Genomic DNA, 22,990 nt, shown 5'->3' on the forward strand with positions numbered 1-22,990 from the left:
TATTCACTATACAGATATATCTGGAGTTGTATTTTAAGTATAGGATATCTTTGATATTTCGATCTCTAATAACAAGTAATTTCAACATGGAATGTGACTGTGAGGAAATGACATCATGTGAGGGTATTACGCGTCCGACGGTTCAAAAAATACGCGCCAAAGATGTTCCAAAGATATTAAAAGTAGTTGAAACGAAAATTGAGCCATTATTTTCGTTGCCACCAGAATTAATGAAATGTATCAAATGTACAAGAAGAGAAGAGAAGCGAAAGCAACGTAAATTCGGTGTCACGTATACAGGGAAACGATTAAAAGTAGAAAATTTCCGCAGGTCAGCAAAACATTTGAACTTTTACTAAATTTTTTAGAATTGTAAAAGAAAATTTTATAGTAAGGAAATCGAACTAGAGCTTAAAATAACGTTTACTTATAGATACATGGTTAGTTTAATCACCAAACCTGAATTACCGAATGTAGATATAGATTTAAATAATGACGAAGACGTAAACCGATATTACAATTACATTTGCAATGGGGTTGATACTGTTCACACAGTACAAATTCAGGATGTCGTTATAGAGAAGATATTACTTTTAGTCCCGTACCATTTGAGAGATCGATTTGCTTATTACACAGAAAGCTTGCTAATCGAGATCAAAGATACTTATACAAGAAATATTAAAAAAGCAATACTGCAGTACGCGCTTCAAGTTCCTGTACAAAAGTATTTGTTGAAGGTTCAATTGAAATTTCAATTCTGTTTGTTATACTATATTTTATATATGCATTGTAATTTTCCATTTTTTAAAAATATGCATTTCTTTAGCAGAAAGATAATGATAAAAAGTCGCTTTACATGAGATATATCGTACCTGGATCGACAGTTAAGATTCGAGAATACCGCGACAATTTACAGAACAATTTATTCCTAATAAATCCATGCATGAGGATGTCCTTAGACCATTGGGTTGGCGAATTTCGGTAAAAAATCGGCCATTTATTACACTTTCATTTTGAAACACTAATTGATTATTTTCCAGAGACTTTCGATTGATTGATGTAAAGCAAATTGCACAATCTAAAGAAAGTTGGGACTTGATGCGATTTAACAAGATGATTAATAAACAAATGATTAAAGCGAGAAATATGTTGAAGAATTTTTGGTACGATGGAATACAGAATATCTTCCTTGAGGTAAAATTTCACGAATTCTTACTGTAAATTCTATTCTATTCTATTTTAACAAAATTGGCGTTCATTCGTTTATCCATAGAATAATAGAAAATCATTAGTTCCGAGTATGCTGCAACGAACACGATTCAAAAGATTCTACGAATGCGCTGCCAAGATAATGGAATCGCAGCTTTTGTCAATGTGTAAATACAGTTTGAAAGATTTTATGGACTTAATCATTCATGGCAAGGTGGATTATTTAATTCTTATCGTTAGATTATGGATGTTTATGCAAATTTATATCTTATAAACATAGCTAAAGAAATGGAATTAAAATACAAAATTGAATACTGCATCCTCGCTCTACTTGCAATAAAACGAATCACGTAATAATTATTCGTTATTTGCAGCCGATTAATTGCATGTTTAATGTGGACATAATTATCGCCTCTAAGCAGCTGGCTTTCGATCCATCCTTCGAAAAATTTAAAGAAATCCTTTGCAGTATCCTGGATGAGCTATGTGAAGCAGTTAAAAATTTCGAAAAATTAGAAACTCAGCTTTATTTAGATTGGTCTGGCGAACAAGGTTTTTTAAAAGTATAAATTTCCCTTTATAATATTTTTATGATATATCTAATGTACGTGAATACGTACATATAAATTTAAAAATGCTTTCTAGCCACATATAGAGGAATCCAGAGTGCAAAAACTGAAGCAGGAAATCATTGACTTAGTCGATCGAGAAAAGCTTATTCCAGAACAGCTATTAATGGAATTAAAAATGTAATTATAAATCATTGATACTCATTGCAAATTCTAATTTTCATCTTTATTATATATTAACTTCTGTTATATTAATATACATATAACTGTATATTAATTTCTGTTTATATAATATCTGATTATCCTGACCAATCGCTTCAATTAATCATGTGTTATTTGCTTTACTGCCTGTACCATTTATTTCTGTTTTCTATACTTGTGTACACAATGGTCACTGTCCGTTCATTTGTATTACTGTTAATAATATTTATTATTATATATTCGTATCCTTATTACAGATATGAATATTTATACAATGATGACGAGTATTATAAAGTGGAACGATTTACAAGAGACGAGAGCAAAAAATTAGAGGATTACAACGAACCAATAAAACATTACCATAATCTCATGATGAACTTTCCTGTCGAAATTGAAAGGACAGCTTTCACTGGATTGTTCAAGGTATCTCGAAAAATATTCATCGAGACAATCGTCGACAACACTTGTCGAATAAAATGTCTTCTCATCGATACGCTCGTCGAGAGGTATCAAGATATGGCCAGGAAGTGAGTCTCAAATTACTTTAACCAACAACGATGAATCTATTCGCACTTCCACGATAAAACAATGGCAAACCCGGTTTAGTGTTACAGAACGATATCAAAGTATATCTGAACGTGCCCTGAGCACGCCCGCCAACACAATCGAACTTGTAGAGCTTAAAAACTTCATTAAGGTAAACAGAGAAGTTACTTTTAAGACTTTGGAGCAGAACCTCTACCAAATAATCGAACATATTTCGTTGTTGGCCGATTATCGTCTTCTAACTGACATCGAGATAATCACAAATAACGAAGCTTTTCAATGGTACCACAAGGTACCACAAATTTTGGAAGAGAACGAAAGCATCGTTGCGATTAAGACGCTGGAGTTTCAGCACGCATTAAAAGGTGCTAATATCTTCTTCAAATTGGTCAAGTAACTTGACTAATAAGAAGAGAAAAAACGTGTTCGAGGAAATTGACAATTATTGAAATTGTTTCTTGTTTCAACAGTTAGGTATCTTAGGTTCGAGGAGGAATTGGAGTCTTACGCGAAACAGGTGGACGAGATTCAACATTGGGGTGATATAGGAGAAGTGTACAAATATCAGAGAAGGGCACAGACTTTAGAGAACCGACTGATCGCCGCCATGGAGAAGATCGATAAGTTTAACGAAGAAGAAGCATCGTTTGGCTGGGACATAACGCAATATCCACGTCGTAAACAGATCGCTGATCAACTGAAGCCCTTCAAACTACTCTTTGACGCGATTTGTGACTTTTTGACGAAGCAGGATAAGTGGTTAAACTCAATGATCGGTTCTTATAATCCGGAGGACATCGATAACGACGTAGGATACGCGTTCAGGTCGATATATTTGTTATGCAATCGTTATAATATTATCTACTTGTTAGAATATTTAGTGATCGAAACAGATTGACTTTCCTTAGCCTCTGTTTCTATATTCATGTTTGTGAAAGTTCGAATAACTTATTATAATTAGAATTCAAGTTATTCTTCTATATTCCTTAAGAATTATTTAGCAATAAAGATAAAATGTATATTCTTCCGACGTGTAGTGGTTAATGAAAACTGTTTGCACGAACAGAACGATCTATAAGCTGGAGAGAAGTTTTCAAGAGCCAGCTTTGAGGCAGCTAGCAGCCAGTGTCCGGGAAAAAATCGAAGACTTCAGGGAATACATGCCGATCGTTTTTACGCTTGGTAATCCAGGATTAAAGGATCGTCATTGGGAGCAAATTTCGGAGATCATAAACATTCCGATAAAAGTCGATCCCGATTTAACATTGGCGAAGATTCTGGACATGAATTTAGGCATATACGTCAGCCAGTTCGAGAGCATCTCGGACAACGCGTCGAAGGAAGCAACCTTGGAAAGAGCCATGGATAAGATGGAGAAGGATTGGGCCGATTTATACTTTACGGTGAACCCTTTCAAGGATACTGGTACCTACGTCATCGCTGGTGTCGACGATATACAACTTCTTTTAGACGATCACATCATTAGGACAGTTACTATCAAGAATTCGCCGAACATAAAACCCTTTGAAGCAAGGATACTGTAAGAAAATTAATGAAAATCGATGCTAGAACTATTATAGTATATTAGTATTCATGATATACAAAATATTAGATAGATCCAAGGGGGTTCTGTTGGTTTTACAAAAAGAACAAAAATGTAACAAGTGTTTTTAACATTTTCATTCACTTTTTGTGTGTCTACCTATTTCTCAACTGACTAATACCTGTTGTAAAAAGTTTTTGGCTCTTACAGCCTATGAAACATAGATCGTCAACAGTTTTTAACATCTTGTTACGGATAATTGGAGTGTAAAATATTTTTACGAGCTATTACTTTTCCAAGCGATACTAGATATTGCGAGTATGATCGGAATTTAACGACCTAACGCTACAAAACAGGAGATGGGAGTACAAACTTCATTTGCTGCAAGATATTCTGGACCAATGGCTACGCGTGCAGGCGATCTGGATGTACCTGGAGCCGATCTTCACATCGCCGGATATACAGCAACAGATGCCAGAGGAAGGAAGAAAATTTTCCGCGGTGGATAAAACTTGGCGTGACATTATGAAGACCGTCCACGCGGATCCTCGCGTTTTCGTTGTCGTCGAAATCGATAAAATGTTGGAGCGGCTAAAGAAGAGCTACGGATTACTAGAAGACATCCAAAAGGGTCTGAATGATTACCTCGAAAGAAAACGACTCTTCTTCCCGAGATTCTTTTTCCTGTCTAACGACGAGTTGCTGGAAATTCTCTCTGAAACTAAGGATCCGACTCGGTAATAAAAATTGCTATTAACTCGATTCCGAAAAATTAATCAACTATACACGATCGTGTCATTGTTGAAATAAAATATTTTGAAATATTTATAACGATTTGTTTCAGGGTTCAGCCACATCTAAAGAAATGTTTCGAGGGAATACATAGATTACATTTTAACGAGGACCTCGAAGTGGTCGCTATGGTATCGACAGAGGACGAAGAGGTTCGACTGATAGAGACGATATCCACAGCTGCTGCCAGAGGACAAGTAGAGAAATGGTTGATCGAATTGGAAACGGTTATGCGAAAAAGTATACGAAATGAGGTGCTGCTAGCGATCCAGGCGTATCCTACAAAATCGAGGAAGGTCTGGGTGCTGGAATGGCCAGGGCAAACGATTCTTTGCGTTGGTAAAACATACTGGACTCTACGTATAGAGGAATCGATGCCGTACGGTGTTCAAGGGATGAAGAGATACTTGGATCAATGTCAGGCAGAACTGAACGACATTATATCGTTAATCAGAGGCAAACTTTCGAAACAGAATCGCATCACTCTTGGTGATTATTCATAAGTTATACTTCCCAGTATAATTTTCTTAGTACAAAATATAATACATAGATTTACAATTGTAGAAGCTTTAGTTACGCTGGATGTCCATGGGAAAGACGTGCTTGCGTCACTTCACCAGGAGGAAGTGATCAAGAACACCGATTTCAAATGGTTGTGTCACTTGCGTTACTATTGGCTGGTCAGGCTAACTTCCTACAAAATAAAGAAAGATCTTTTAATAGTAAGATTATTACTAAAAATATTTATTTCAGGAAGAAAACATGTGGGCTTACATGATAAACTCACAGCAACGTTATGGTTATGAGTACCTTGGCAATTCTTCAAGATTAGTAATCACTCCCTTAACGGATAGATGTTATCGAACTCTATTCGGCGCTTTGAGCCTTCATCTAGGCGGTGCACCAGAGGGACCCGCCGGAACTGGTAAAACAGAGACGACGAAAGATCTTGCTAAAGCAGTAGCAAAACAGTGCGTCGTCTTTAATTGTTCCGAAGGCCTCGATTATCTCGCATTAGGAAAATTCTTCAAAGGACTGGCTTCTTGTGGCGCCTGGTCTTGTTTTGACGAATTCAATCGAATCGATCTCGAAGTGTTATCAGTAGTAGCGCAACAAATTTTAACGATTCAACGAGCGATAAACAGCGGCGCTGAGAAGATCGTATTCGAAGGCACGGAGATCTTTTTAGATCCAACGTGCGCCATTTTTATCACGATGAATCCGGGTTACGCGGGGAGATCAGAGTTGCCGGACAATCTAAAGGCATTGTTCCGTCCTGTGGCCATGATGGTGCCGGATTACGCGCTGATCGCCGAGAACACGCTATACTCCTATGGATTTTATAACGGTAGACCTCTAGCTGTAAAAATCGTCACAGCTTACAGACTTTGCTCCGAGCAGTTGAGTAGTCAGCATCATTACGATTATGGTATGAGGGCAGTGAAATCTGTCCTCGTTGCAGCTGGCAACTTAAAGCTCAGGTACGAGAATCGAATGTGACGATTACTTTTAAAACTTTTGCGAGAAATTTCATTAAGAAAAATTCCGTCATAATTGATTTCCCGTAATCAAAGAAAATTTCGATCATTTATAATGGTTATTCGTGCCCCAAAATCATTTAAGATGAGATACTAATTCTTACACTATAACTTTTCTAATTCGGATTATAATTATTATGACTCTTGATCAGGTATCCTGACGAGTCTGAAGACATCCTCATGCTAAGAAGCATATTGGATGTTAACCTGCCAAAATTTTTGGTTCACGATCTGCCTCTTTTCGAGGGCATCGCTTCAGATTTGTTTCCCGGAGTCGTTCTTCCACCGCCAGATTATACTCACCTAAACGCGTGTACGATGGATGCGTGTACCGCTGCTAATATTCAGTGTACTGATTTCTTTTTGGAGAAGATACAGCAGATCTATGAGATGATGATCGTCAGACACGGTTTCATGATCGTTGGTCTACCATTTGGAGGGAAAACCTCGGCTTATAGAATATTGGCCGATTGTCTTGGTTTGTTAGAGGAACGGAAGCTGATGGACGAACACCGGGTGGAGATAACCGTTATCAATCCAAAGGCGATCACCATGGGTCAATTATACGGTCAGTTCGACCCGGCCTCGCACGAATGGAGCGACGGCGTGCTCGCTGTCAGTTACAGAGCTTTCGCGACTTCCACCAACCTGAATAGGAAATGGTTGGTCTTCGATGGGCCGGTCGACGCCCTGTGGATCGAGAACATGAATACTGTCCTGGATGACAATAAAAAGCTCTGCCTGACCTCCGGGGAAATTATCCAGCTAGCGCCCACCACGAACTTAATTTTTGAGCCTATGGACTTGGAGGTAGCCTACTGAAATTTATCCTGTCCTCTTTACATAAAGTGTTTTATCTATTTCTTTTGTAAGCCACGATATTTATGAGCGGCAGTGTATGATATTTATAGAGCGAAACAAATTTCTATTTAGACTCTACTTTTCCTGCTTCGTTCATAAAAATTTAGATTGGAACGAAAACTCATAGTCTAATTATTACGATCGATATAGGTCGCGTCACCTGCCACAGTGTCAAGATGCGGTATGATTTACATGGAACCAGTTAGTTTAGGTTGGAAACCAATTTTGCTCTCGTGGTTGAACACTTTACCATTGTCTTTCACGGAGCATCTTAAAAACCATTTGCACGAGATGTACATGAGGTTTTGTCCTCCACTCCTGCATCTGCTTCGTTGGGGAGTCAAGGTTCGAAAGATGTCACTTATAAATCAATTAAAGTAAACTTGCCAATTTGCTGATATTATCAATTAACAAATTATCGTGTAAGGAGGCCCTGGTATTATTCTTATTTTCACGTGTTTTTAATTTTACCTTCAGGAATTAATAACAATGCAAGACGCTAATATGGTTAGGTCTGTGACATACTTATTCGATTGTTTCCTCGACGAGTACCACGACGAGAAGTACCTCCAAACTCTAACAGATCTAGATTTAAGGGCACAAGTGGAGGTACATAAATACTTACATTGTCAAGCATTTTCTATCGAAGAAAGAGAAACTGACGAGTGTTAAGGGTGTTTCAGGGTTGCTTCTTCTTTTCTTGTATCTGGGCGTTGGGCGGCACGTTGATGGTAGACTCCCGTGAATGCTTCAGCGATCTCTTTAGAGCATTAACAGAGAGGGAATTCCCCGCCGATGTCAGAGAACGTTTCAATGTTTCCGAAGAAACCACCGATCCATCCAAACCATACGTAGTAAATTTACCAATGACAGGTTTGGTGTTCGATTATAAATACATCAAAGAAGGTAGAGGCAAATGGAGACCTTGGATGGATGATCTAAAAGACGTTCCAGTAATACCAAAAGACATACCAATGAATCAGATAATCGTCCCCACGATCGAAACCGTTCGTTACTTTCATCTGTTTAAACTGTTAATTTGTCATCAAAAACCTATCCTTTTGGTCGGCCCGACGGGTACCGGGAAGTCAGTGTACATCATGGAGTTTTTGTTGAAGAAGAACGACCCAGAAATTTTCAAACCTCTTTTCGTAATATTCTCCGCGCAGACTACTGCCAATCAAACCCAAGAGATCATCATGAACAAATTGGACAGACGAAAGAAGGGACTATATGGAGCTCCGCCAGGAAAGTATTGGGTTGTATTCGTGGACGATATCTCCATGCCACAGAAGGAAGAGTACGGAGCACAGCCACCTATAGAGTTGTTGAGGCAATGGCTGGACCATTGGACGTGGTACGATTTGAAGGAAGTGACGCCTATACAACTGGTGGACGTTCAGCTGGTTTGCGCGATGGGTCCTCCATCCAGCGGATTGGACGTCACGCTACGGTTCAAGAGACACTTCTTTACCCTAGGAATTTCCGAATTCTCTGATGACGTTCTCAATACCATCTTCTCCACCATCGTGACATGGCACTTTACGAACAAGGAATTTCCGGACTATTACTTTCCTAGTGTCGACTACATCGTGAGCGGAACCTTAGATGTTTATAAAGAAACTAGAGTGTTTCTTCTACCGACACCGGCCAAATGCCATTACTTGTTCAACTTACGAGATTTTTCCAGAGTGATTCAAGGAGTGCTACTGTGTACGCCTGAAAGTGTCACTAAACCTGTAAGTATTTATTTGCAGATAAATTTCTGTTTTATTCTATGATACGTTGTAGGGTTACGAAGAACAATCTTAAGCTTTTAAATTCTAATGACATAATCTGTATGACTATTCATAGTCTTGCGTGTCTTCTACTGACCTTGGAAGCTCGATATTCTAATGATATTAGCATGGTTACACGTTTGCATTAGCGTTAAGATGACCCTAAAGGTCCATGTTTTTATAACGTAAAACAAACTCAACTTTTTCAACAGCTTACAATCTTAAATGGAATTAGAGATAAATTTCTTTGTGTTTTGTTATTAACGTAATGATAACATAATGCTCTAAATAGATATATCCAATTTTGACGGTTACTATTCATAAATATGTATGAGAACTACATAATATTTCCTGACCGACATAATGTTTTAAGGCGAGTTTAAAGCGTCTCTGGGTACACGAAGTGTTGCGCGTTTATGGTGATCGGTTGGTAGACGACCATGATATTAAGTGGCTCGTCGAGCAGATACGAAGGACCATGTTAGAATATATGGATGACAATCTGGACCACCTGTTTCAAGATTTACTTACTGCTAGATCTGGCACAGTACGTTTTCTTCTAATACGCAAGGTTTTTATATATCACCGTCTCCATAATCTTCTTTAATCGTAATTAGGTGACAGAAGTAGAGCTTCGAAATCTGATTTATTGTGACTTCTACGATATATTGGCGGATAAAAAGCTATATTCCGAAGTGGAGGATTTAGACCACTTGGCAATCGTAGCTGAAGAATATCTTGCTGAATATAATTCCATTTCGAGGACACCGATGAATCTCGTTCTTTTCAGGTTTTACTCGGTTGCGTATATTTTAAGTAAAAAACGATGAAAATTGAGGAGTTTTCTGAAAAAATGGTTTATAGGTCTAGTAATATTTATCATAGAAATAGATTATCACCTATCTCGTTCACTGTTATATTTTTTAAAACTAAATAACGTTAAGTCATAATTCCCTTAGTTCACCATTTTCTCTTATAGATCCTTTTTCCAGATATCTCCGCAATTTTTCTATTTTATTGTACCCTCTAGATTCGCCGTAGAACATCTATCAAAGATCTGTCGCATAATGATGCAGCCTCGAAGTCACGCGTTATTAATCGGAGTGGGCGGTTCGGGGCGCCAATCGTTAACGAAATTAGCAGCTCACATCTCAGATTACGAATTGTTTCAAGTGGAAATGTCTCAACAGTATGGTCTATACGAATGGCACGAAGACGTAAAAGACATTCTAAAAAAGAGCGCAGCCAGCGATCTTCACACAGCTTTCCTGTTTTTGGATACACAAATTAAAGAAGAGACTTTTCTGGAAGACATTAGCAATCTTTTAAATTCCGGAGAGGTTCCTAATATATTTGCACCTGATGAAATATCCGATATTTGCGAGAAGATGCGAGTTATCGATCGTCAGAGAGACAGATCCTTGCAGACAGACGGCAGCCCCGTGGCTTTGTTCAATTTCTTCGTACAAACTGTTCGCGAACATTTGCATATCGTGGTCACCATGTCGCCTATTGGTGACAATTTTCGTATCAGAATTCGAAAATTTCCGGCATTGGTGAATTGTTGCACGATAGATTGGCTGCAACCTTGGCCCGAGGACGCATTGCTCGCTGTGGCGACTAAATTCTTGGGCGAAATCGATCTAACGGAGAAGGAACGTGACGCCTGCATCGAGATGTGCCAATTCTTTCATATGTCCACGCAGGAGTTGACAAAGGAGTTCCTGAGGAAGTCAAAGAGGTACAATTACGTTACGCCTACCTCGTACCTGGAGCTCATCAACACTTTCAAGGACCTGCTCGCAAAAAAGAGGAAGGAAGCGCTCGATGGGAAAAAAAGGTACGAAGCTGGCTTGGAAAAGTTGGACAGTACTCACAGGCAAGTGGAGAAGATGCAAGAGATTTTAGTCGCGTTGCAACCGAAGCTCCTTGTCGCCGCTAAGGACGTGGAGGCCACGTTTCTCGACGTTCAAAGGGAAAGCGAGGAGGTAGCTGCCATGGAGCAAGTCGTCAAGAGGGACGAAGAGGCTGCCATGGTAAGGTGTTGCCGGCTTAAAGATCACAGTCACTCGATTTTATTTAGGAAACTTCCGCCCTGTAAAGGCCACTCCACCTTTGTTCACGGTTTCTAATTACTCCCTCTCGAATTCCTTCCGTTATGCATCTTTGCGTTATGCTGATATTAGTGAGACCTTGGGGTATGAAAATACTAGAGAATAAAGTAAATGTGCGTCCTTACTGATAATTGCGAGTAGTTTGAAGTACGTTTGTCATTTATTCGCATATAGTTCGAGAAATCTACATATCTTTTAAATTTGAAATATTAGGACACAAATGTTAATTCCAGCGATGTTATTTAAGTAGTTTTCGCTCTGTAAAAAGGATTTCATGCTTTCTACGGTTTCTAATAACTCTTGCTGAAATTGCTTCCACAACGTATGCTTGCGCTCTGTTAATATTAATGAGATTTTGAAATACGAAAATCGTAGAGCTCGTAACAAAAATGACTTTCGTCTGGTATGTCGGATGCATGGAACTCGGTACGTGTACGTAAATTCCTTTGTAGCATTTTTTAAAAGTAGAATATTCGAATTTCTAGGTCGTCGCGAACGAAGCGAGCGCCATTCGCGCAGAATGCGACGCCGATCTGCAAGAAGTGATGCCGATATTAAACGCGGCGAACGATGCCTTGAACACTCTGACTCCTCAGGATATTCAAATCGTGCGATCCATGAAACGACCGCCAGCCGGTGTTCGATTGGTGATGGAAGCAGTTTGCATTTTAAAGGTTCGATCTTCAACTTCAAACTAAACTCAATCTCCACAAAGATGTACTTATTCAAAGCCTGCTTATCAAAAGAATAAAAACATGATCCATACAAATTCTATCCTATTAGGACGTGAAACCGGAGAAGGTTAAGACTCCAGATGGAGTTGTAGATGATTATTGGAGGCCATCTCTTCGCATATTGAGCGACATGAAATTCCTCGAATCCTTATTAACGTTCGATAAGGACAACATTCCAGAAAGGATCATGACGAAGATCCGCACCACTATCTTAACAAATCCAAACTTCGATCCAGAACGGATCAGACAAGTTTCTACCGCCTGTGAAGGTCTCTGTAGATGGGTCTTCGCTCTGTCAGAGTACGACAAGGTGGCGAAGATCGTGGCGCCGAAGAAGCAAGCGCTGGCCTTGGCGGAGGCCGACTACAATGAGGCCATGAGGCAATTGAACTTGAAGAGAAGTCAGCTCCAAGAAGTGCGTGACAGATTGGCGAAGCTGGAGGAGCTGTTGGCTGAACGAAGAGCGGAGTATCAGGCGATGACGGACGAAGTGAACGAGTGCGAGGCAAGATTAAGGAGAGCCAGGGAGTTGATTGGCGGCTTAGGGGGAGAGTACACCAGATGGTCCGATACTGCGAAGGAACTGGGCGAGCGTTATTACAAGCTGACGGGAGACATTCTCATCGGCTCCGGGATCGTGGCCTATTTAGGAGTGTTCACCACTCAGTATAGACAGCAACAAATCGACAACTGGGTGCAGATTTGCACCGATTTGGAAGTAATTTGTACGAAGGACTATCAGCTTACTCAGATTCTAGGTGATCCTGTGTTGATACGGTCCTGGAATATTTTTGGTTTGCCCAGTGATTTGTTCTCGGTAGATAACGCGATAATTGTTACGAATTCTCGACGATGGCCCCTGATGATCGATCCTCAGGGCCAGGCTAACAAATGGGTGAAGAATATGGAGAAGGAAAATAATATTCATGTTATTAGATTGTCGCAGAGTGATTATATGAGAGTGTTAGAAAATGCTATACAGTTTGGACAGCCAGTTTTGTTAGAGAATGTGGGCGAAGAACTTGATGCTGCATTGGAACCGCTCTTGATGAAACAAACATTTAAGTCTGGTGGCGCGGAATGTATCAAGGTTGGGGATTCTGTCATCGAGTACTCTGCCAATTTCCGGTACATTTCATTCGAAATAAATAACATTTATTTATTCAAAAACAATTGCGACACTGTCTGATATATTAATTCCTATACTGTTGGGTGGAATAAATTTTACTTATCTTTTTTTTTTTACAGATTTTACATTACAACCAAATTACGCAATCCTCACTATTTACCGGAGGTAGCAGTTAAGGTAACACTACTGAATTTCATGATCACACCGATAGGCCTTGAAGATCAGCTCCTCGGTATTGTGGTAGCCAAAGAAAGGCCAGACTTGGAGTCTGAGAAGAATCAGCTAATCGTCCAAGGAGCCGCCAACAAGAAGTACATTAACGTTTTATTACATTTCTTCAATCTTCGCCAACGACTTTGTTTCGTAGGAAACTGAAGGAGATCGAAGACGAAATTCTGGAAGTTCTGTCGACAGCAGAAGGAAATATTCTCGAGGATGAAACAGCGATTAGTGTACTTAGTTCGTCCAAGACTCTTTCTGATGAGATAGTCACGAAACAAACGGCAGCTGAGATTACGGAAAAGTCTATCGACGCTGCAAGATTGGAGTACACGCCCATAGCTGCTTACAGCACCGTTCTTTTCTTCACGATTGGTGACACACACTAAGCGTTTTACTGTATAAGTGCAATAAGGCAGATTCTATGGTTCAAAATAAGACGGAAATCGAGAAGAATAAAATTGCGTTGGAAGCTCCATTTTTGAAAAACTCGAGTTTGAACACTTTTAAAGTACAAATTTTATCACCTTCTTCACTATCAATCGTATTAAAGCGAATCGACTCGTATGATATTTTGAAGAAACTAGGTCTACTTAAAGTTTTATTTGACAAAGTATTTTACATATACCGATGTAATATTTTGACTCGTAGAATCTCCCCGACTTCGTTTGTATGACGAATTTAAGTCCACTGGAGTGTCTTCGCAGATTCAAAAGAAAATTGAATTAATCTTAATTGAATAAAATTTTCTCTAGCTGTCCTGGCGAATATTGATCCGATGTATCAATACTCTCTGGCCTGGTTCGTGAATCTGTTCAATAGCACAATCGACAACACGGAACGGGTCGAAGACATTCAGCAACGACTGAAGGACCTCACGAAGCACTTCACCTACTCACTTTACGTGAACATATGTCGGTCGTTGTTCGAGAAGGACAAGCTTTTATTCTCGCTGCTGCTTTCGGTGAACCTGCTGAATAAGCAGGGACGACTCTCGATGCCCCAATGGATGTTTCTGTTGACCGGCGGCGTTGGCCTTGAGAATCCTTTCGCAAATCCCACGAAATGGCTACCCTCGAAATCCTGGGACGAGTTGTGTCGTTTGAATAATATTCCAGGGTTTATGGTACGATGAAACGTGGTACGGTAAGGCACCTATGTTCCAGATCTTAGTATTCCCGATTGGTCACAGTTCTAAAAAATAAATTCTTATTGTCCGAGTTATATCGAACATTTTATCATGATCGATTCCTACTTCGTAGTTCGAATTCAAAGAGTGTTCGTTATACCATTACCATTGAGTATAGTTATACATTTTCGTAACTAATTCGAGTCTCTTTCGTTTAGGGATTTCAAAACGCATTCGAGACAACGTTGAATGATTGGAAAGCCATTTTTGATCATATGGAGCCTCACACTTTAACGTTTCCCGCGCCTTACGACAAGCTCAACCCTTTCGAGAGAATGATCGTGCTGCGATGTATGCGTCCTGACAAAGTTGTGCCAGCCGTCCAGCAATTTGTAGAAGGTGAAAAATCTTCATGTAAAAATACGTCGCATGGTTGCTTACATATTTGTCAAGAAGAATTCATGCACGCGATATTTTGAATATTTCGAAAAATATAATTCACGAATATTCACAACAATCGTATTTCATTACGGCGCGAACCAAAATTCAAAAAGTTTTATATAGCGTACAACATATCCCTAAATATATAATAAATAATTCAAATATTTTCGTGACTCGCTATATATTGAAAAATAGTAATATAAATGTAGATATATTAAAATAAAGATGAAGACAGAAATAAAGAAATGGTTTGGTATTACGCAATATCGAAGCTTCGTATTAAGGCGAACGATTTTCGATTAATTCGTGGTAGAACAACTGGGACAACAGTACATCGAGCCGCCGCCCTTCGACCTGGTATCGTCGTTCGCGGATTCATATTCCTGCAGTCCCCTCATATTCGTGTTAACGCCTGGCGCCGATCCTATGGCGGTTCTACTGAAATTCGCCGACGATCAAGGTTTCGGTACAAACCGATTGTTCTCCCTCTCTTTGGGTCAAGGACAAGGAGTTATCGCCGCCCAGCTAATCGACGAGGGAGTGAAAAATGGTACCTGGGTGGTTCTGCAGAACTGTCACCTTGCCAAGAGTTTTATGCCACATTTGGAAAAGGTATTACCGAATTGTCGACAGACCATCAAGCGGCAGAATGGTATGATGGAGCAAAAAATTTGAGAGGCGAGAGAGGAAAATCTTTTTCTAGATTTGTGAAAGCTTCACACCAGGAACTGTGCATCCAGATTTCCGATTATGGCTGACAAGTTATCCAGTGGAGCATTTTCCAGTTAGCGTCCTTCAGAATGGTGTGAAAATGACCAACGAGCCACCGAAAGGACTAAGAGCAAATATAATCAGATCTTTCTTACAGGTAATGTAAAAATAATTGTTCCGAATTTTATAAAATCTTCGGAAGCGTACAGCATTTTTAAAATCATATTTCAATACTTGATAATTCTTTCGTTCGTAAGGACCCAATATGCGATGAGGAATTTTTCGAGACTTGCAAGCAAAACGAGGCTTTCAAGAAGCTGCTTTTTTCCTTGTGCTTTTTCCACGCGATTGTTCAAGAACGCAGGAAATTTGGGCCGATCGGTTGGAATAATCAATACGAGTTCAACGAGACCGACCTACGGATCAGTGCGCTGCAATTGAGAATCTTCTTGGATCAGTACGATGACGTTCAGTTTACGGCCTTGAAATACTTAACAGGTATCGCATTAATCGTTAGACTCTGTTAAACTTGTTAGTTGAGTGGTTAAACTCTTTTTCTTTTTTTCTTTTTAAAAGAACCCATCTAGGGCCAACATTGTACTAACGTAAAATACTATTTGAAATATTTCCTAATCAATGTTCATCAACGAATTGTATTCTTGAATATCGTGTACTGTTTTAGAAAATTCAATTCTCACTCAAAATTAATTTGTCTCGTAGGCGAATGTAATTATGGCGGTCGCGTGACAGACGAATGGGATAGGAGAACTTTAAATACGATTCTTGTGAAGTTTTATTGTATGGAAGTCATTGCACAGAAGGAATACCTATTCGATCCTAGTGGTATATACTATGTACCTGAAGTCAGTGATTATAACGAATTTCTTGAATATATTAGATCCTTTCCAATGGCCACTGCTCCTAGTGTCTTTGGGATGAACGACAATGCGGATATCATTAAGGATCAGCAGGAGACTACATCGATGTTGTCTTCCTTATTGGCAACGCAGGTGAGGTTAATATTATGAAACTTGATTTTCATATGGAAATTTGATGTCTTAATATTATATCGTGTTTCATCCTGCAGTCTATTCAGGATATTAAAGTAAGTGATATTGAAACCAAATTCATTCAATCATGTAAATAATAAATATACACTATCATTCTATTATTCATATATCTCATGCTTGCTTAGCTGAAAAAATCGAGGAGAAAGGTAATACCACTTTGTTATGCGCACTTCGATTATTCTATGAATTTTCAAAGCGAAACGTTATTAAATCTTATTAAATGTATTGATTATTAAAGCATCATTTTCTAGTATTTATCGTAAGTCTGGAGATTCGTAGTCTAGTTCATGGTGGACACGATCTGTATCAAAAATATTCGCCACTTTCGTTGCGGAAAATCTCGGTTGTTGGTATCACGGGTCGGTCGTTATCATTATCTTCGTTCATTAATTTCGAGACAATTAAGGCGTGTACGCGGTCGCCTCGGCTCGCCTCGTGTTTCACAAAATATAATAGGGTTCCTTAAATGTATTCTGCGTGACGAATCGTGCGGACGACTAACGAGACCCTGTGTTGCTCCGTCCTCCAATTAGGACACGGGAGAAACGGAAACAGACGTAGGAAAATCACCCGACGAGATCGTCTACGGTGTAGCGTCTGATATTCTGTCAAAGTTGCCCGACGACTTCGATCTGGTGGATGCACTCGAGAAATATCCGACGTTATATAATCAAAGCATGAACACGGTGCTAGTCCAGGAAATGGGAAGATTCAACAAGCTTCTGCAAACGATCAGGAATAGCCTCATAAATGTTCAGAAGGCGATCAAAGGTAAACGGCTAAGCTTGTGACGGCCAGCCGGTGTCTATCGATTTTTCACGGCTTCGTGAACTTAATCTAAGGTCTGGTGATCATGAACCCGGACCTCGAGGAGGTCTACGTATCGATAATTACTGGAAAGATATCGAAGATCTGGATGAGGAACTCTTATCCGTCGTTGAAGCCGCTAGGCAGTTATATACAGGATTTCTTGAAGAGGCTCGCTTTTCTTCAGGTATCTGCACGTATATACCGCGCGAAAGATCTTCGGTTATCTATCATAGCGATCTCATAATGGGAAATGTAATTAGGTACATATTTTTAGGAAACATTTTCACGCGATGTTCGAAATTTTATAAATCTTTGAATATTCTTTCCAAGGCGCTATTTGTCTGTGCTATTTTGCTTTATAAATTGTTCCATTTGATAGATAATCTGAGATTCTAGCAAAGTACTATAAAATGACTTGAGAAGATATTTGGTCACTCGCTATACTAAATTTCTTTCAATATATTACATGTGTTGTATTAAACTTCATGTAACTTTATTAGCGATGCAATGAGACATCACTTTCACCATTATGTTGTTAAAGTTTGAAACAAATCCGAAAATATAGTCATATATTAATATATATCCAATCTCAAAAGTTCTTTTTATAGTAAGTGCTCAAATATTTCTATACTTCTTTATGAAACTCTAGATTGAAGATATTTTAGCAAGAAGAAGTGTTCGTTTTAGGATATCAATAGTGATTCGATGGAAATAATACTTTCTATGTTATTTGTTTTTCGCTGCAGTTGTGGTACGATGAAGGACCACCGACATCCTTCTGGATCTCTGGTTTCTACTTCACACAGGCGTTTCTCACCGGCGCACAACAGAACTACGCGAGGAAATATTCAATACCGATAGATTTGCTCGTCTACGACTTTGTCCCTTTGAAGGATACTGTTTTCCCTGAACCACCAACCGATGGTGTTTACATTTACGGTCTATTCCTCGATGGAGCTCGTTTCAACACGAGCACGATGAAACTTGACGAATCACTGCCGAAAATTTTGTACGACGTCGTTCCCTACGTAAGTACGTTTTCTTACTTTTGACTTATTCAAATCAAATAAAATCAAACCAAAAAGAAAACAATTTTGCTTTTTCTTTGATATCTTATCGATATGCTAGTTACTATCCTATCTCCTACATTGAAAAAGTCTGCGAAAGCAAATAAAAGAAACGATTCTTTTACTTTCAGATTTTTCTATCTGTTTGTTTTTCTTCAAAATCTCATTCTCTTGTTTCCTGTATTTTCTTCGCCAAGCAAGCGTACAATCGAATTCGTCCTACAATCTGTCGCGTTCGTTCCGACAGATTTGGCTGATACCAATGAAAAAGGAGGACGTGGAGGAAAGATACACATATACCTGTCCGGTGTACAAAACCACGGAGAGAAAAGGTGTTCTGTCGACAACCGGCCACTCGACGAACTTCGTAATCGCCATATGGCTCCCGACGGACCATCCACCGGAGCATTGGATTCTGCGTGGCGTAGCCATGATCTGCCAATTGTCCGATTAAACCTATCGTCCCATTGGAATAACGATTATACTATCTTCCGTTTATGTATCACGCAGCCGTATATCTCGTCGCCTATCGGCATACTTGTCCTTATCGATGATATAATTGAATTTGGTGTTCAATTCCGACGAAGCGATCAGAGGCATCGTACGTTAATTCGATTCTCGAAGAGAGCCCGTCGATCGAGCCGTTTTCTCGCTTATCGTCCTCCTTATCGCGATAAAAATAGTCGGATCGAAGGCAGAAACTTTATTCAACGCTGTTCATTTTATCGCTTTATCGATCACCGTCAGAAACAATCGGTCCACCTTTCGATATTTCGTCGTCTGGCACGTTGTTCATGGCGGAAACTAGCGGACGTTCTTAAAATCCGCAATCAAAATCCGAGCTGTTTTTCCCAGTGGAGTGTCGTTTTGGGAACATTCCGCACGTAAGCGAGGCACTACAACAGGTGGCGATACATCCGGGTCACAGGCTCTCCACTTCGCCTCTTGCCTGCCGATCAATCGACCGTTCAACATCTTTGTAAAAATCTTCAAACGAGTTTTAAAAAGTCAATCGCTTGACGCAGACCAGACGAGGGGACCTACGGTAACGTGACGTAAAAAGAGCACAGGAAAGGAGTGCAAAAAAGGGAAGAGAAAAAATCAAGCGAAGAAGGAAATCGGTCTGGACACAGGTGAAACAAGGTAGAGATATAACAAGGCTGATTTTCGATATACAGTTCGACAAACCGGCGAGAACGTATCCGCCGCAAAATCGAGATTCCTATGCAAACGGCTATCGTAAATATTGCAAGCGGTATCAAGAGCCTCGCAGAGCCAGGTGCAGGAGAGATTTCGAAGGCAGCGTACGTCCGCAGGAGATAGCAGGGTTGGTGACGGCGAGGAAAAGCAGTAGAGCCGGCTACAGGGCGGAGAAACATATAGAGAGAAACATAAAGAGACAGATAGAGAGAAAGGGAAAGAGAGAGGATGAAAAACAGTAGGATGAGGAGTAACCAGAAGGGTGGGAAGAGAGAGGCGAGCACACGGGGTATATTCAGAGAGCAACGGGAGGCAGGTCGGTTCGGGGGGTGGCTAGTGGGTGGCTTCAGGGGTTGGTGGCGGCACCCTGTCTACCCGGACTGAGATCGCCGGAGGCTCGTTGCCTAGCGACCTCGTATTGATCTCTCCCCGTATCTCGGCTTTTCCCCTTTCCCACGTGATTCTCTCCTCCCCCTTTCGCTTCTCTCTCCTATACTTCCCCTCGCCGTTTGCCTAACCCTCTCTTCGCGCGGATCCCTTCATCGCGTTCCTGTCTTCGTTTCTTTTCCTCTCTCCTTCCCTCGGCTCCTTTTTTGTCCTCTCTGTATCCCTCCGGTCTCCTTTTCCTTCCTGCTCGGGCTCAACTTTTTTCTCCTTTTTCTCCTTTCTTTCCTTCTTTCTTTTTCTCCACCGGTTTCTTCTTCGTTTCGCCTTCGTTATATAGGTTCCTTCTGTTTGCGTGTTTCGAGTGCTCTCAGCTTCTCCCTGGACCACGGAGAGAGAGAGAGAGGGAGAGTGCGAGAGAGAGAGAGAGAGAGAGAGAAAGAGAAACGATGTCGGTAGCATTGGTCGACGGTCGAGGTGACGACATTAGGATCGAATGATTATTCGATGAAAATCCACGGAATGGACCGTGTTACAGCCGGTGAATCGCGAAACTATAGGGGAAGTATTTGGAAACTTTTTCCCGAGGCCTGGTTTATATCTCCGTTAAAAAATTCCAACTAGCTCCCCCCACTTTTTTCACTGAACGAAACGCTTGTTTCATTTATTCATTCTTCTTTTTTCTCCTAGCGGTAAAGCGCTGACTGGTAGAATCAACTTCACGCTGGAGTAATCCGGTGAATTATAGACGAGCATATTCGGCTTATGATTTCGCGTGCTGATTTTACGGTGCACGCGTCCCTCGCGTCAGCCGGAAACGACGTCGAAATAGTCGGCCATGGAGGCAGAACGAGCACCGGGGAAACGCGGATACCGCCGATAATTTGCGTAATTTGCGGCAACGTGAAAGGACTCGGTCGAAGAAAGTTGAAGGACCCTCGAGGAGTTGGTAAACACTCCTACATAGTTGCGTTAACCATTCCCCACATTTTAGACGAGGGATTAGATTTCGAATGTTTCCAACGAAGGTGAGGGAAGAGATTGATAAATATTCATTTATCTGGATGCAACGTCGAACGAAGGCGTGGAAAGGATGTAATTAAAGCTTGCACAGCTATCGCGATGCTTCGATACCGTCCCTTGATATCGACGTCTTTCTCAACCGATGCTGATGAACCTACATTGAAATATTTAAAGCGCGTTTCATAAAAGAACCGACGTTAACTCGAAGCCGGAGTTTCGAAATATAGTAATACTTCCTTTGTACGTTTCTCTCTCTTGAAATTGTTCGTATAAGATTACTTAAAAAGGATAGTGGAAGAGGCGTCCGTATCTCTTCCGCTACGTTGCCTCGATCGAACATTTTTACACCCGGTGTAACTTTTCTCGGTGTCTAACTATCTTTGTGGGCGAATTATTTTCTCCCATCACCCTCGCCCCTCGGTCTATATACCCGTGGAACCATTTACCTCCTCTTCGTAGAATAATCAACTCCTCCTTCTCTCTTTACCAATCTAACTCCAGTTTTCTACTTCAAAGTACTCGAAAAAAGTAGCATCCCGTGTAAATTGATTCAGCAGCGAGTCCACTCGAAAGGGATGGCCGTTAATCGTGCTCCATGGTCGCATAAAATCAACTAATTTGCAATCAACGCGTATCAGAGCTTGGCCTTCTCTCATCGAGGAACATATCACCTGAATGAAATTTATTCGTTGATCGAATTGCAAAGGGTGAGGGTATCGCCGTTTCTGTAGTGGCCGCGTCTTGTTTCGTTTCACGTCCACCCCCTTTCATCCCCCGTTTCGAGCTCCTTTTTATTGGCAAAGTGACCTTCATCTGAATCTCTTTGTCGCGCCTACGCCGGAGGAGATGGAGCGAGAGAATTTCGGGAGCTGGTCAGGGGTGGCGTGGCGAAAATGGCATACCTTTTACTTTTACCTTCGACCGGCCTTCACCGTGCCATGAGAACGCTTTTCGTTGATGCATGGTTTACCAGGAGGTTGCTTTCGCGCTTCACTACCCACCTACGGAGCTCGTGGCTTCTTACGAGATAACGACCGTGCTTTTACCTTGAGAAGAAGATTTGATTGATGATCAGGACACCGATGAGGGAAACTCGTCAAGGACTTTCGACAAGCTTCTGATAGGAATCTTCTCTCTGACGGTATTTATCATCTCTTACGAAACTTATGAATGGTGTGATGTTTTATGAGTCTTTATATCACATTATGCGAGATATGAATGATTGATCGAATTTTACGACCGTTCTTTATCTCAATAGAAATATCGAGAAATCTGTGTCCTTTATGCTGATGAGGTTTCTTAGTTTCTTTTTTTTATCTCCGTAACACGCAGGATGGAGATAATGGGAAAAAAGTAAAAGGGAGGGGAGGAACGAGGGTTAACAAGCGTTCGCTCGGGTTACACTTTATTGCGTGATGGTTCCAGCGACCATTCAGTTCGATCGGTTGTCTGCTCGACGAGGAGAGGAACGCGGAAGGGAACGATTGTAAAACTCTATGCTGGTGAAAGTCACGACGATTGTAGATAATCAGAAGCGACAGGTTAGACAACTTGGTAATTATAGGAGCGGGTTTATCATTTTGATGCGTTTTGTGGATCGCTGGAAAGAATGTGCGATGCATTGGTTACGTATGCTCGTTTATTCCAACCACATTACATCATGCAATTAAACATGTTTCTTCATACGAATGTGTTATTAGTAAATCGGTCACACACCTTGCTTTCACAAATACGTTATATATACACTCTCAAACCTTAATTACAGTTCTTGATCAATCGAAAACATTCGTTCTAATAAAATATAAGGTAAAGTAGTTTGGTCGTTCTAATATCTACGTAATCTACGTAAATCTACGTATCTAAGATGTTATTGGTTCTTGCAACGATGCCGAGGTTCGCGTCATTAATAATCGCTACTCTCG

At 40.4% G+C, this 22,990-nt stretch overlaps 1 protein-coding gene across 1 annotated transcript; it reads left to right on the forward strand.

Annotated features, from left to right (window-relative positions):
* The first annotated feature begins 86 nt into the window (after positions 1-86).
* Positions 87-18,915, forward strand: Dhc36C (Dynein heavy chain at 36C). The gene is given in 36 exon segments (XM_076617809.1): positions 87-331; positions 434-730; positions 862-981; positions 1,041-1,194; positions 1,274-1,423; positions 1,584-1,772; positions 1,855-1,958; positions 2,237-2,506; positions 2,586-2,890; positions 2,996-3,355; positions 3,561-4,065; positions 4,425-4,805; positions 4,913-5,349; positions 5,425-5,540; positions 5,614-6,341; positions 6,551-7,208; positions 7,410-7,604; positions 7,737-7,868; positions 7,943-8,998; positions 9,411-9,584; positions 9,655-9,893; positions 10,068-11,073; positions 11,637-11,825; positions 11,935-13,013; positions 13,134-13,325; positions 13,382-13,608; positions 13,989-14,359; positions 14,581-14,761; positions 15,117-15,415; positions 15,507-15,671; positions 15,772-16,012; positions 16,235-16,524; positions 17,118-17,355; positions 17,427-17,578; positions 18,141-18,422; positions 18,709-18,915. Coding segments are annotated over 36 exon segments (11,934 nt in total).
* The last annotated feature ends 4,075 nt before the right edge of the window (positions 18,916-22,990 follow it).

Source organism: Bombus vancouverensis, chromosome 4 (genome assembly GCF_051014615.1).
Source record: "Bombus vancouverensis nearcticus chromosome 4, iyBomVanc1_principal, whole genome shotgun sequence".
Lineage (NCBI taxonomy): Eukaryota > Metazoa > Arthropoda > Insecta > Hymenoptera > Apidae > Bombus > Bombus vancouverensis.